The sequence below is a fragment of the Sturnus vulgaris genome, chromosome 7 (assembly GCF_052056855.1).
Source record: "Sturnus vulgaris isolate bStuVul1 chromosome 7, bStuVul1.hap1, whole genome shotgun sequence".
NCBI lineage: Eukaryota > Metazoa > Chordata > Aves > Passeriformes > Sturnidae > Sturnus > Sturnus vulgaris.
The window spans coordinates 5,241,429-5,256,698 of NC_142249.1; the positions used below are offsets into that span (position 1 = coordinate 5,241,429).

Sequence of the window (15,270 nt, forward strand, 5' to 3'; positions counted from 1 at the left end):
AGGCTGAGCGAGCTCCAGGCAGAGCCCGATGTCAGCCCAGATTTGGCTGAGCGCTCAGACCACTTCAACACAGCAGTGAATGATGACAGGGCAAAGGCTGACATGGCAGTGACGGAGGACGTGGCCATGACAAACGCTGACACTGGAGAGACTCAGGGCATCACAAATACTGACACCACTCCCGCTGTCATTCATGCTCCCACCACCGATTTTTTTGAGAAGAGTGTTGTTTCATCTGAGCTGCAGGTTAGCAGTCTGGGGCCAGGGCTGGTGCCCTCCCAGGATCATGTGATCGTGATTCCCTCAAGGAACGGCCACTGTGCCTCCTTAGTCTTTGAGGCCAGAAGAGTGTGGTGGGAAGGTGTCGCTGGCTGGGTTTTTGGGCTCCCTTTGGGATCTCTGACACAGCTGCTGCAGCCCTCAGCGACAGAGCACGTTCCCGAGCCTTGCCCAGACAGAAATTTGGCTCGCGGTGAGCTCTTAGACCAGCGGGGTAAATAAACCAGGATATGTAGAAAGCCACAAATCCATAGTTTATTCTATGAAGGCATCCAATCTAGCATATACCAACGGTTATTGTTTTACAGGGGTTTTTATATTTTTTGGGGGTTTTACAGTTTGCACCAAATATCAAGGGAATTCTACATTCTAACCAATCCCTGAGGGATTTTACATTCAAAGCTGGCCTGCGGATACTAAAAGAGAATGAGCCACTAATACTGGAGATCGAAGGATCTACCAAGGGCGGGAACTGGATTCCTTTTTGTATTCATCATTTCACAAGCCATTTCTTATCTTTAAGCTATGGTTTTCCAAGGAGCTTGTTCTGAGGATGCAGGGAGACTTTCTTCTTTATGAATGTTTTCTGCTCCCTCCACAGGAAGGGAAGCACTTCTTGGGGGAAGCTGGTCCCTTGGACAGCACTCCAAGTCCTCGTCACGCCTCTTCCAGGTGCCAGCCATGGTGAAAAGCATTCACCAGAGTCTCGTGTCCTGTGCCACTGTGGGTGTCAGTCTGCGCACTGACATTCTGAGGCTGGCTGGAGAACACCCTGCTGACGTGGTGCTGACCCTCCTGCGCTGTGCCCCAACGTGTGACAGGTACGAGGCCCACGTGCCTTGAGAGCTCAGGGCTCAACAGCCTTTAGGGCCCACCAGCCTTTAGGGCCCACCGCCCTGTACAGCCTGTCCAATGGGCTCTGCCAGACAGGCAGACAGGCCCAGGACCCTCAGGCCCCTCTGTCTCCTGAGACTGCTGCCACGCTCCCTGCCTGGCCCTCAGGGCACCGGGGCTCTGTCACCTGGGCCCTACAGCTGCACAGGGCACTGGACTGTGACTGAGACACCCCTGACACAGAGCTCTGATCCCACAGAGCTGCTGCAATGATGTGGACAGCCATAGGCTCATCGGGACCAACAGTGGAAAAGGTGCTGCCAACTCTGCTGTGTGTGATGGAGGCCTGGCCCCTGCACAGCATGTGCACCTCTGATGGGGACAACAAGGACGTTTTTGCCCTGGCTGTGAGTTTCTGGAACTGGCCTTGGTTTCCTCCCCAGTAGCCTCTCCAGCAGATCTCCATCCATCCTCTCTGTGCCTCAGGCGCTGGGCTAAAATCTGGGCTAGGGACAGGCTCAGGCAGCACCAGGCCCACTGCTCCCCCTGCCTCTCCCCTCGGGCCCTGCCCCATGGACACCTCGGCACTGAGCGCTGTCTGGGGCTGCTTCTTTTGCAGGCAACTCTGGTGCTCTGGGTGATTATCCGGGTGCCTCAGTGCCATGAGGCCATGATGCATTCTTCCAACGCTCTGGTTACGGCTCTGCTCTTCCATGTCATCATCACCACACAGCAGATGCCAGAGGCAGTTGATAACTTCTGGAGAGCGTGCCGGGAGGATCACCACCTTCCCAGCAAGCCCAACAGGTCCTGGTCCTCCTGTCCTTCCCATGCCCTTGTGGCCAGCGCCAGTGCTCCCAGTGTGACCTGGGCTTTGCTCTGCACACAGGTTTGCAGTGCAGACCATGAAGGCTCTGCTCTTCTGTCTGCAGTATGACCCTGAGGTGATGGCCATGGAGCGCAAGCGTGGCTGGGACACGCTGCTCTCTGCTGGCACCCAGCACTATGCCATGGGTCTGCTGGCCAGGTGAGACCCCCTGTTTCCCCTCTGCCCCCGACATTTGCACTGTGTGCCTGGCGTGCCCCACACAGTCCCTGTGGTCATGGGCCAGAGAGCCTTGTCACCGAGGGACGGCCAAGCAGACTGGAACAGGCTGGGAGAGGAGGTGCCCACAAGGGGCAGCCTCCCAAAGTGCCCACATCACCTCCAGGGATGCTGGGGAAAGACTGCATCTCTGTGAGTCACTCTTGGGAGATTATTGCACCCTCCCCCCACCTCAGGGTCTTACTCCCTTTTTCCCCCTGCTAGGTTGATGCGTCGTGGCTTGATGCCCTTGTGTACCCATGTCGCACTCCACCTACTCCAGCTGCTCAGCACACAGGAGCCACGCTGGGATCTGCCTTTCCTGGCATTCACTGTGGAGGTGAGCCTCTTGGCCAGAGCTCCCTCCCAGCTCTCTTTCCTCTCGTCACCACAGCTGCCTGGGACACTGCCCGTGCCCTGTGCTGATCTCTCAGCCCAGCCCTGTGTGGTTGCGCGCTCCTGCCGGCCGGGCCCGCTGTCACTGCCCTGTGCCTTTCAGGTCCTGGACTGCTTGGATTTCACTCAATGTGCTGACAGCATCCTGGAGATCATGTCAAGGAACCTGCAGAGCAAGTACAGGGAGAGACGTCGCCTGGCACTCAGATGCCTTGTGGTGCTCAGCAAGGATCCCTCGATGGTGAGAAGGGGGCAGCGGCTGAAGCTGTGCTGGGGAAAGCTGCCCCTCGGGCTGCCTGGGCTTCAGGAGCTGCAGCAGATGCTCCCAGCTCTCCTGCCTCACCTCCCTGAGTTCATCACGACAGGCCTTTGGCCTCTGGGCCCTGTGGCAGCAGGGTGGGGTTGCAGTGCCAGCACGGCAGTGGTGGCACTGTAGCCGTTCTTGGCTTCACAGCACAGCCTTGTCTTCTACACAGGCCAAACGTATACGCAGCCTGTCTCGAAGCCTCCTGGAGCTGCTGGGTGATGCACAGAGAGAGGTGATTGGCATGTCCCTCTCTGTCTTCATAAATATCTTCCAGGAAAAACACCTCATGATATCTAGCACTGCTGCTACAAAGCTGGCTGTGCCACTCCTGTCACTACTGGAAAATGTAAGGCTCTGTGCCCCCAGCCATGAGCACTGGCTGCTGCCCCGAAACTTTGTGCCTTCCTGATGTTTGGGCCTTCGCCCAGGTGGGCTGTACAAGTTGCTTCTGAGGTCTTTTCCTCCTTCTTTCCTCCAGGATAGCAGTCATGTGCAGCAGCTTTCCGTTCACCTCTTCTGCAAGGTGATGGACTTGGTAGTGGACAAGGGAAAAACGGCCCTGGAGAGAATTGTGAGCCAGAGCCTGCTCCCACTCTTCTTCCACTGCCATGATGAGAACCAGGAGCTGGCAAAGGTAAAGTTTTGTGTGATGCTGGTGGATGTCTGGAAGGGGCTCGGCTGCCTCCTGCAGGTCCTGGCACCTCCCGGGCTGCAGCCTCCTGCACGCCTTGGCACAGGGACGCGGCTCCTGTGCCCTGAGCTGCGGTGCCATCTGCACATCTCTGCTGCTCTCCAGGCCTCTCGAGAAACGCTGCTTTGTGCGGCCGGGTTCTTGAAGAAGACGGATCTCCAACAGGCGCTGCAGACAGAAGAGCTGTGGATGTTTGCCGAGTGCCTGGTAAGGAGGGCCTGGAAGCGCCAGGCTCAGCCTGGACAAGCCCCCTGAGCGCGGTGCTCACTGTGTGCGCTTGGCAGCTGTGGCCCTGCCCAGGGCTGCACGCAGGAGCCGCACGGGCTCTTCTCCAGGCTCCTGTGGGCCCGAGCCGGGCGCCGACGGAGCCCCGGCCCAGCGGCTGCTGGCCGCGCCTCAGGGCTGTGCGGGCAGGGGAGGCCGGGGCCGGCCAAAGCGGGGAGCGCCTGGCAAAGGGGCACAAAGCCCGGCCCGACCCTTCCCTCCCGCCGCTCTCTCCAGCTGGCAGACGACAGGAGCCGAGCGGCCGAGCACCTGCGCCAGGCCCTGCCGTACCTGCAGAGCCCACAGCAGTCCGTCCAATTAGCGGCCATCAGGTTCATGGGTGAGCCCGGGCTCCCTCCCCTCCCCTCCCCTCCCCTCCCCTCCCCTCCCCTCCCCTCCCCTCCCCTCCCCTCCCCGCCCCGCCGCAGCTCGGCCCCAGCCCCGCCTGCGGCCCCGGCAGCGCGGCATCCGGGCCCGGCGCCGTGGAGCCCCGGCTGCCCTCGGGGCTGCTGCCGCCCTGTGTCGCAGCCGTGCCCTTGGGCGTCAGGATGCGGCAAGGGCCCGGGCTGAGCCCTGCCGGGCCACGAGGGCGTGTGGCCACAGGGCTGGCAGCGCCGCTGGCAGGGAGCTCTGCCGCTGGACAGAGCCGTGACGGGCTCTGTGTTCCCAGGGATCGCCGGGGCACGCATGAGGAAGTAGAAGAATGAGCTCCAGGTGCTCAGTGCGGGTGAGTGAGGGCAGCGGGCTGGCAGCGGGGGCTGGCACGAGGAGTTGCAATCCCTGTCCCGGCTGCGGAGGGCTTTGCTCCCTGTGTGGATGAAGGGTGGCGTGGGCAGAGCTCCGAGTGTTTTATTGGGACACAGGCGGGATTCTTGGCCTGCACCTTGCAGCCGATCCCGTTGGCAACTCCTCTCTGCTGGCCATTGCAGGAGCTGAGTGGGCCGCCCTTGGCAGGAAGGTCTACTTGGATTCCCACAGATCCGGGCTCTGACTGTGACTCTTCTCTCTTCCAGCCATTCACACCCCAAGGAAACAAACCAGTCCATCCCACTGGAACCTGAATATTCAAGACCAGTTTGCCAACAGAGCTGAAGAATCAGGTTCATCTGAGCGACACAGTGAACCAGTGTCCCAAGAACAGCACCAGGAGACACTGAAGAGGACACCACATGCATATCTCACTGGAGCTCCAGGCACAGCTGATGATTGGCACAGCTGAACCTGTGGGAAGCTCGCATGGCTTCAGCCCTCTCCCTGCCTGTACATAGCTCTCTCCCTCTAGCCCTCAGACCACGCCAATCCCTGTTTTCCCTTCCACCTCATTCCTTTGTTTTGCAAAGTATATTATCTCCTAGTAGTGGTTCTTTGTTTATCCTTTGTCAAAAGAAATAGATTAAAGTCTTTTGTTTGTTAAAATTGTGTCTATTAAATAAACAATTCATTTTGTAATAGACTTAAACAACCATTATGAAGAACTTGTGAGCAAGAGCGGTTTTGGGGTGCTGCCCACCTCAATAAAGCCAATGACTACTGCCAGAGGCCTGGGCAGAGGCAAGACTTGTTTCATCTCCCCTCTCCCTTCGTAACATTCCCTTTGGCTCCCTGTGGTCCTTTGAGTCCTTGAGGCCCGCTGCCCTGGGCACAGGGGCAGGGGAAGGGAGAAGGCTGTGAAGAGCAGGTTTGGCATCTGCCTGGAGCTGTGGAGACCAACCCAAGCACCTGCAGCACGCTGCGTTACCCCCTTTTGGCCAGAGGTGTGAGCAGGAGCATCTCTGTCCAGCTGCGAGCCCCAAAGCTCTCTTTGAGAGCTGTGAATTAAAAGGCCTTGATGCACACACTGTTCACATCTCACCTGCCTGCTGTGTTTCGGCTCTTGGCAATATGCAATTGCCTCTCGCTTGGTGGAAGCTGCTGCGGGCCAGGGCCAGCAAAGAGCTGGGCTGTGCGGGCCAGGCAATCTGCAGAGTCTTGGCTGATCTTGGTGTGTCCCTGGCCTCAGCAAAGGCCGGGAAGGTTTGCCTCCCAAGGCATCCTGCTCATTGGCTCTTCCTGTGCGCCTTGGAGAGAAGAAGGTCGGCATTTCTGGCAGCTGGGCATTAGCAGGCCTTAAAACGGGGGCGTGTTGTGGCCCAGGGCCAGCTGAGATACCCTGAGAGGAGGCAGCCCAGTGCTCCTTGCTCCTCTCTGCCGACACCAGATCGTTTGTCTGCTTTTGGGGTGACCCTGGCTCTGTCGGGGGTGCTGGGTGGACACGAGACAGCAGCTCCTGTCCCGCTGGGTCCCAGCAGTGCCTCGCAGCAGTCCTGCGTGCACATCAGGGTGGTGGCCAAGAGAGGTCCTGGGAGCTGAGGATTTAAGCTTCTGCAGGTGCATACAGGTCAAGGCCAACGGCGTTCCCTCAGAATACAGCAGTCCTGAGGCTTCCCCTCACAGCTATCTGATGTCACCCACTCCTTGTAGCACCAGGTGCTTTCCTGTGGAATGTTCTACCTCCCCCAAGAGTCAAGAGGGAGCTGGAGAAAGAGCTTTCCAGGCCTCTCTCCATCCTTTCTCAGCAGTGCTGCTCAAGTGCAGAACTCTGAGCTGAGCACCAATGTGCAAATGGAGCAGCCGTGCACAGGGAGAGTTGGTGGGAAGGATGATCCAGGAACCATAGGCCTGGCAGCCTGAGCTTGCTACCGGGAAAGGCCTTGGAGCAGATCCTCCCGAGTGCCATCCCATGGCACGTGCAGGGAACCAGGGGTCTGCTGGAGGCTGGGAAAGCTCTGCGGAGGGATGGGGATAGCTGGGGATCCTGGCGGGCTGTTGGGGGCTTGTGTGTGGCTGATTAGGGGGGTTGGTGTTGGTGGGAGTCTTGGAGAAGGAGCTGTGTGGAAGGTGAGAGGTCTAGGCTGGAATTGGAGTCAGCTTGAAGGCAGCATCTGTGCTTTGGCACAGCTTTGGTTATGGAGCAGGGCCAAAGCACTAGCTGTGATTTTTTGTTAGTGGTCCTGATCTTCCTGCAGGGAAGAGGAGGGGAGAGCTGTACTTTAAGAGTGTGTTGGTTTGAAAGTAAAACCAGTGCGAGACTCCAAGTCAGTAATACAATTTAATAGGAGAAAAGAGAAAAAAATAAAATACATGCAATAATATAAAAGAAACAACCACCAACACAGTCAGAAATACAACCTGACACCCTGTCAGTCAGGTTGTTGGTAGCAGTCCATATAAATGGTGGCCGCAGTCCTCCTGGATGACAGATGTGGTTCTGTTGAAGCAGTGCTCCTGTAGATGGTGCAGTTTTCCTCCGAAGATCCAGCAATGATGTGGAAAAAGGTCCGACTTTCCTCTGGAATCCAGTTGAAAGGTCTGCCCTCTGGTCCCAAACCCCAGTATTTTATCTAGGTAGGAAAGATACCCCTGGTTGGGGCATCTCCCAATGGGATGATGTAATCTTATCAGTCACACAATAGGACTTAATGGCCCATTAACGGAATATATCTTCTGGAGGAAGGATGGGTTGTGAATAGATAACGATGATCATCCCCCCATCTTATCAGATGGCACATCAGCAGAGGATATCTCCCACAGAGATAAGGATCACCACCCCTCCCACATTTTAACAGATGGTGATAGAATACACATTTTTGCATTGTACCCCAGGACAAAGAGCCACTTAGCTATCTGTACCAGGAGGAGGATTAGCCATTTTGCAATCTTCTCATTTGTTTGGGCTAATTTGGTAACACTGAGTGCACTTCCACTCCTTGTGAGCTTTTATTCCTTCCTAGAATTAGGATATTATCATCTCTTCATTGAAAACCATTTGCAAAGCAAAGAATGGCCTTTATTCGCCTCTGTGTAGTGTTCTTTTGTAAAGCGACTCTCCAATGGATGACAAATGAAGGCAAATGAGTTGCTGCTTTGAGATGGGAAGCAAACGTCCAAATCTGTCACACTCTCTGGCCATGCCAGTGAATTTGGGGAAGGAAGGCTTTCCTGAATTGAGGGCTCTTAAATGCCCGGAGCCCGCAGAGCAGCGTTGGATAGGATTTGAGCCATTCCTAACATTCCTGTCGGGCTCTCTTAGACATTTGGGCCAAGGGATTCCTTCCAACCCGGGCCACTTTGGGTGGGCTCAGGGTGTCCCCAGGGCAGGTGTCAGTGTGTGCAAGAGCCCTTTGTGATGCAGTGCAGCATGGTCACCGTGGCATGGAACGGCGTCAATGGACCCTTTGTGACATGTGGTGACATGGGGGCTGGTGGTGACACGGGCACACCAGAGTGCTCGGAGCACGTGATGGGACAGGAGGCGCCAGAGCGGTGCTGTGAGGAGCCCCCGCACAGCACACTCGTTTATTGCTGACCTGGGATTTTTCCCTGACCTTACTGCTGCAGGTGACCTCAAGGCCAGACCACAGGACTTGGTGACCTGTGGCCACCTTGGGATTTCTCCTTTTCAGGTGCCCTCGAGGGCAGACTGGGTGACTTGGTGACTCAAACCTTTTTCGTGGCATCTCCCATCCTTGTGGCCAGTGCCCTTGAGGCCAGACTATGAGGCCTGCTGACTCAGAGCTCTTCCAAGACCTCTCTCTTGTAGGTGCTACCCTTGACACCAGATTTTAGGATGGCAGAGAAGCACCAGGGCCTGTCCGAGGTGAACAGGAACAAAGGCTCTTCAGCTTCCCCAGCAAAGCAGCCTAATGTGGCGTCACAGTCCCAGGATGGTGAGTGGCAGAGCTGGGCCTCAGGGCTGATGGCTGCTGCCAGCTAGGCCCCATGCCATCCCATGCCGTCCTATCCTGTCCCATCCTGTCCCATCCCATCCCAGCCCACCCACTGTGGACATGCCCAGGGACAGGACAGAAGAGGGGCCGGGCAGACACCCTGCAGCGGCCGTGCTGGCATCCCCTGGGGCATCCCGGGGCTGTCCCTGCCTGGGGAATGCAGGGCTGGGCTGTGTTCTCCGGCCTCTCCTGCAGCCCCTCAGACCTGGCTGTGCTTTCTCTTTGCCATGATGCAGGGAAGAAGCAGACACAAGAGCAGGATCCAGGCCAAGGCCGCTTCCACAGAACACTGAAGGTACCTGCAGCCATCCCCACCTGGGCTGGGCCTGCTGTCACTGCTCAGCTGAGCATAGTGCTTGGAGCATGCCATGGAACTTGCCTCTCTTCCCTGCTCTTCTGCAGATGTTTCCGATGTTCAGGGGCATTTGGCATGGAAAGACCACCACAGATACGGAGGATGAAGACAAATTTGGCTCCAGGCCAGCTGATGCTAGCACAGCATCAATTGAATGCGCAGAAATGACTAATTATGTAGTGAAGGCTGACCAGGTAACAAATGAGGCCAATGGAGGTGATAAGAAACACTGACACTACCTCCTCTTTAACTGTCATTATTGCTCACAATTATTCACGGATAATCATGTTTCTTATCAGAAGTAAAAAGCAGCCTGTGCCTATGGCTGGAGGCCTCCCAGGATCATGCTGCCCATCAAGCCACATCTGCTTGCCCGCCTCAACCTTTGAGGCCAGCACAATGTGGCGGGAAGGGAAGCACTTCTTCAGGGAAGCTGTGGAATCACCTTCCTCAGGGAGCACTCCAAGCTCTCCCCACTTCTCTTCCAGGTGCCAGCCATGGTGAAAAGCATTCACCAGAGACTTGCGTCCCCTGAGACTGCCGATGTCAGGATATTCATGAACATTCTGAGGATGGCTGAAGAACACCCTGCTGGTGTGGTGCTGACCCTCCTGCGCTGTGCCCCAACATGTGACAGGTACGAGGCCCACGTGCCTTGAGAGCTCAGGGCTCAACAGCCTTTAGGGCCCACCAGCCTTTAGGGCCCACCAGCCTTTAGGGCCCACCGCCCTGTACAGCCTGTCCAATGGGCTCTGCCAGACAGGCAGACAGGCCCAGGACCCTCAGGCCCCTCTGTCTCCTGAGACTGCTGCCACGCTCCCTGCCTGGCCCTCAGGGCACCGGGGCTCTGTCACCTGGGCCCTACAGCTGCACAGGGCACTGGACTGTGACTGAGACACCCCTGACACAAAGCTTCGATCTCACAGAGCTGCTGCAATGATGTGGAGAACCATAGGCTCATCGAGATCAACAGTGGAGAAGGTGCTGCCAACTCTGCTGTGTGTGATGGAGGACTGGCCCCTGCACAGCATGTTCACTTCTGATGGAGATGACACAGATGTTTTTGCCCTGGCTGTGAGTTTCTGGAACTGGCCTTTGCTCGCTCCCCAGTTGCCTTTCCAACAGATCTCCATCCTCTCTGTGCCTCAGGCGCTGGGGTGAGACCTGGGCTAGGGACAGGCTCAGGTGGCACCAGGCCCACTGCTCCCCCTGCCCCATGGACACCTCGGCACTGAGCGCTGTCTGGGGCTGCTTCTTTTGCAGGCAACTCTGGTGATCTGGGTGATGGTCCAGGTGCCGAAGTGCCATGAGGCAATGCACATTTATGCTCCCCACCTCCTCGTCGCTCTGTTAGTTCAAATTTTTGACAGCACCGTGAATGGAACTGAGGAGGTTGACAACTTTTGGACACAATGCCAGGCAGAACACCACCTTCAAATAAACTCCAGCAGGTCCTCCATCCCAGTCCTCCTGTCTCTCCCATGCCCCCAGGGCAGGAGCCAGAGTTCACAGCATGACCTGGGTTTGCTCTGCACACAGGTTTGCAGTACAGGCCATGAAGTCCCTGCTCTGCCGACTGCGGTGTGAGAATGTGGTGATAGCCATGGAGCGCAAGCGTGGCTGGGACACGCTGCTCTCTGCTGACACCCAGCACTATGCCATGGGTCTGCTGGCCAGGTGAGACCCCCTGTTTCCCCTCTGCCCCCCGCATTTGTGCTCTATGACTGGGGTGCACCACACAGTCCCTGTGATCATGGGTCAGAGGGCCTTGTCACCGTGGAATGGCCAAGCAGATTGGAACAGGCTGGGAGAGGAGGTGCCCACAAGGGGCAGCCTCCCAAAGTGCCCACATCACCTCCAGGGATGATGGGGAAAGACTGGATATCTGTGAGTCACTCTTGGGAGATTATTGCACCCTCCCCCCACCTCAGGGTCTTACTCCCTTTTTCCCCTGGCCAGGGAGATGCACCGTGACTTGAGGGCCTTGTGTACCCGCATTGCATGCCACCTGCTTGGGCACCTCAGCACAGCGTGGCATCGCTGGGATCTGCCTTTCCTGGCATTCATTGTGGAGGTGAGACTTATGTCCAGCGCTGCCTTGCTAAGCTGCCTCCCAGCTCTCTGTCCTCTCATCGCCAGAGCAGTCTGAGACAGTGCCCGTGCCCTGTGCTGATCTCTCAGCCCAGCCCTGTGCGGTTCTGGGCTCCTGCCAGCTGGATCCCCTGTCACTACCCTGTGCCTTTCAGATCCTGGACTGCTTGGACTTGAGTGAATGTAGTGACAGTGTTCTGGAGATGATGTCTAGGTACCTGCAGAACGAGTACAGGGAGAGACGTCGCCTGGCGCTCAGAGGCCTTCTGGTGCTCATCAAGGATCCCTCAATGGTGAGAAGGGGGCAGCAGCTGAAGCTGTGCTGGGGAAAGCTGCCCCTCGGGCTGCCTGGGCTTCAAGAGCTGCAGCAAATGCTCCCAGCTCTCCTGCCTCACCTCCCTGAGTTCATCACGACAGGCCTTTGGCCTCTGGGCCCTGTGGCAGCAGGGTGGGGTTGCAGTGCCAGAGCAATGTTGGTGGTGCAGTCGTTCATGGCTTCACAGCACAGCCTTGTCTTCTACACAGGCCAGAAGAATAGGCATCCTATCTCATCAGCTTGTGGATGTGCTGGGTGATGCAGATGGAGAGGTGGTCAGGATGTCCCTCTCTGTGTTCATGAATGTTCTTCAGTACAAGGGTATCATGGTATCCAGCACAACTGCCCCAAGGCTGGCTGAGGTGCTCCTACCACTCTTTGACCATGTAAGGCTCTGTCACCCAAGCCACGGGCACTGGTTGCTGCCCAGAAACTTTGTGCCCTGTGGATTTTTAGGCTTTTGCTCAGGTGGGTCTGGAGAAGTGCTTAGGTCTTTTCCACTTCCTTTCCTCCAGGACAACAGCCATGTGCGGATGCTCTCCATTCAACTTTTTCAAAAGGTGATGGACTTGGTAGTGCGCGAGGGAAAAAAGCCCATTAAGAGAACTGTGAGCCAGAGCCTGCTCCCACTATTCTTGCATTGCCATGAGGAGAACCAGCGCCTGGCAGAGGTGAGGACTCGTGGCATGCTGGTGTTCCCCTGGGAGGGGCTCGGCTGCCTCCTGCAGGTCCTGGCACCTCCCGGGCTGCAGCCTCCTGCACGCCTTGGCACAGGGACGCGGCTCCTGTGCCCTGAGCTGCGGTGCCATCTGCACATCTCTGCTGCTCTCCAGGCCTCTCGAGAAACGCTGCTTTGTGCGGCGGGGTTCCTAAAGAAGAAGGGTCTGAAGCAGGTGCTTGAGAAAGACAAGCTGTGCAAGTTCGGCAAACGCCTGGTAAGGAGGGCCTGGAAGCGCCAGGCTCAGCCTGGACAAGCCCCCTGAGCGCGGTGCTCACTGTGTGCGCTTGGCAGCTGTGGCCCTGCCCAGGGCTGCACGCAGGAGCCGCACGGGCTCTTCTCCAGGCTCCTGTGGGCCCGAGCCGGGCGCCGACGGAGCCCCGGCCCAGCGGCTGCTGGCCGCGCCTCAGGGCTGTGCGGGCAGGGGAGGCCGGGGCCGGCCAAAGCGGGGAGCGCCTGGCAAAGGGGCACAAAGCCCGGCCCGACCCTTCCCTCCCGCCGCTCTCTCCAGCTGGCAGACGACAGGAGCCGAGCGGCCGAGCACCTGTACCAGGCCCTGCCGTACCTACAGAGCCCACAAGAATCCCTGCGAGAGGCGGCCATCAGGTTTATGGGTGAGCCCGGGCTCCCTTCCCTCCCCTCCCCGCCCCTCCCCGCCGCAGCTCGGCCCCAGCCCCGCCTGCGGCCCCGGCAGCGCGGCATCCGGGCCCGGCGCCGTGGAGCCCCGGCTGCCCTCGGGGCTGCTGCCGCCCTGTGTCGCAGCCGTGCCCTTGGGCGTCAGGATGCGGCAAGGGCCCGGGCTGAGCCCTGCCGGGCCACGAGGGCGTGTGGCCACAGGGCTGGCAGCGCCGCTGGCAGGGAGCTCTGCCGCTGGACAGAGCCGTGACGGGCTCTGTGTTCCCAGGGATCGCTGGGCGGTATCTGAGGGGTCAGCCAGGAGAGCTTCACGTTCTCAGTGAGGGTGAGTGCGGGCAGCGGGCTGTCAGCGGGGTTGGCGGGGGGAGCTGCAATCCCTGTCCCGGCTGCGGTGGGCTTTGCTCCCTGTGTGGACGGGGGGATGGCGTGGGCAGAGCTCCGAGAGATTTCAGGGACGCAGGTGGAGGGATTGGTGGCCAGCACCTTGCAGCTGACCCCGTTGGCCCCTCTTGTGGCCATGGCAAGAGCTGGGAAGGATGACCTTAGCAGAACAATCACCGGTTGTCGTCGCTGATCTGGGCTCTCACTATGGTTGTTCTGTCTTCCAGCCCTTCAAGCCATGAGCAAAGATGACAGCCCATCATCCACTAACCTGGAAATTCAAGCAATTTTTGGAACAAGAGCTGCAGAACTAAGGTCATCTGCTGGATTCAGAGAACCACTGTCCCAAGAACAGTACCAGGAGACAGTGAAGAGACCATCACCATTCAGTGTCAGTGGAGCTCCAGACACGGCTGATGCTGGGCACAGCTGAGCCTGTGGGAAGTTCCACTAGCTCCTGCCTTCTCCCTCCCTGTTAACATCTCCCTTCCTCAATCCCTCAGACCCTGCCCATCCCCTTTTTTTTTGCCCCTATCTCATCCCTTCCCCTTCCATTAATAAACAGTTTGATTTCTCCCCCTTACCTGCATCTCTGTGGAGCTCAAGCGGCACAATTCCAGAGCCCTGGAACACACACAGGCCTCTCCTGCTGTTCTCTTCCGTGCCGTGCTTTCTGTAGACACTCACAGGAATGAGGGCAGATCATCCTGGAAAAGTCTCTGTGTTGAACGTCCAGTTCCACAACACTGTGGAGTTAAAGGTCTTGCTGAGCACCCTGAAGGCCCTGGGTTTTAGAAGAACCAACCTGAGTATGCTCTGAGTGCAGCTCGGAGAGATTCCATAGCAAGCATCCACGGAGGGCAAAGGAGCTTGGAATGCTGGAAGGTTTCAAGAATAGCTTCCTGAAAGCACAGCAATGCTCCATCACTGGAGCATTGGGTCAGGAAGAGGGCAGAACCAGAGACCAACAGGGCATTGTTGGGGAGCTCTGGGTGTTCCAAAGAGCAAATGAAGCAGCAGCACAGTGCCTGAGACTCGGACGCGTGACCGTGCCAGTGTCCAGAGCGCAGTCAGGCAGTGCCGGGACCCTGGGTGCGGTTCTGGTCCCCAGAAGCGAGGAATCAGAGCCCCTGCCTCAGAGCCAGTCAGCCAAGCAAGTGAGACCAGACGGAGGGGGCACCCTTCCAGTCTCTCTTGGGCATGGCTGCAAAAGAGCCCCTGCTTCTTCTACCTCCTCTGCCTGTGTTTGGGGTGTGCTGATGGCAGAGCCAGCCAGGTGGTGCTCTGTGTGCCCAAGCCGGTTGAGAGCAGGCATGAAAAGTGCTGTGTGTACAGCACAGAGTCCTGGGAGGTGCTGGCAAGAGCATCCTGTGGGAGCAGGGTTCTGGTCTCTGTCCGGGAACAGCCTGGTTTTGTGGCCGTGACCGCAGGCAGGAGTTGAGGCAGGCGAAGAGGCAGCGGGCAGCTTGTGTTTGTAGAGGGCCTGGGTCTGCACGTCAGAACCTCCACGTGGAAACACACTTGGGGGAACACAAGCTAGAGCTGGAGTGCCAGTTCTGAAAGGCCCAGAAGGAATTGAGACTTGCCAGGACTTCTTAAGAATGTGTTGGTGAACCTGGGGAAAGCTACGCATTTGGAAAAATGCCTTTGGAGAAAAGGGGCTTGCGTCTTAAGGAAAGTGCTTCACAGGGAGATCGCAGTGAGGTAGGTGCAAGCGTCCCCCTTTGGCTCCCTGTGGTCCTTTGAGTCCTTGAGGCCCGCTGCCCTGGGCACAGGGGCAGGGGAAGGGAGAAGGCTGTGAAGAGCAGGTTTGGCATCTGCCTGGAGCTGTGGAGATGTAATCATCCTAGAATCAAAGAATATATTTTTTTCAATGGGACCTTAAGTATCGTCTGCTTCCACTACCTGCCATGGGAAGGGGTGCCTTCCACTAGATAAATTTGCTTCCAGTCTGGTGTTGAACACTTCCAGGGATGGGGCAGCCACCGGTTTTCTGGCCAATGTGTGTTAGGGCCCCATCACCCTCACAGGGAGTAGTTTCTCCCTAATATCCAATATAAACCTACTCTTTTACTTTAAAGCCATTCTTCCTTGTCCTTCCTATATATGGTCAATATGTAAATTCAAACTTGAGTCTGAATTTATGTATTTG

The 15,270-nt window shown here is 57.4% G+C and overlaps 1 protein-coding gene and 1 long non-coding RNA gene across 2 annotated transcripts; both read left to right on the forward strand.

Annotated features, from left to right (window-relative positions):
• Positions 1-2,417: 2,417 nt before the first annotated feature.
• Positions 2,418-3,206, forward strand: LOC148223134 (uncharacterized). The gene is made up of 3 exons (XR_015804697.1): positions 2,418-2,537; positions 2,697-2,834; positions 3,070-3,206. It is a non-coding gene; the product is annotated as an uncharacterized LOC148223134 (long non-coding RNA).
• A 5,255-nt stretch (positions 3,207-8,461) lies between these two features.
• On the forward strand, positions 8,462-13,551 carry LOC148223135 (maestro heat-like repeat-containing protein family member 6). The gene is made up of 15 exons (XM_088167497.1): positions 8,462-8,561; positions 8,858-8,916; positions 9,024-9,170; positions 9,444-9,613; positions 9,903-10,050; positions 10,240-10,427; positions 10,516-10,653; positions 10,936-11,050; positions 11,223-11,360; positions 11,593-11,769; positions 11,899-12,054; positions 12,217-12,318; positions 12,613-12,715; positions 13,006-13,062; positions 13,346-13,551. The coding sequence occupies exons 1-15, from the start codon at positions 8,462-8,464 to the stop codon at positions 13,549-13,551; spliced, it is 2,004 nt and encodes a 667-aa protein (XP_088023623.1).
• Positions 13,552-15,270: the final 1,719 nt, after the last annotated feature.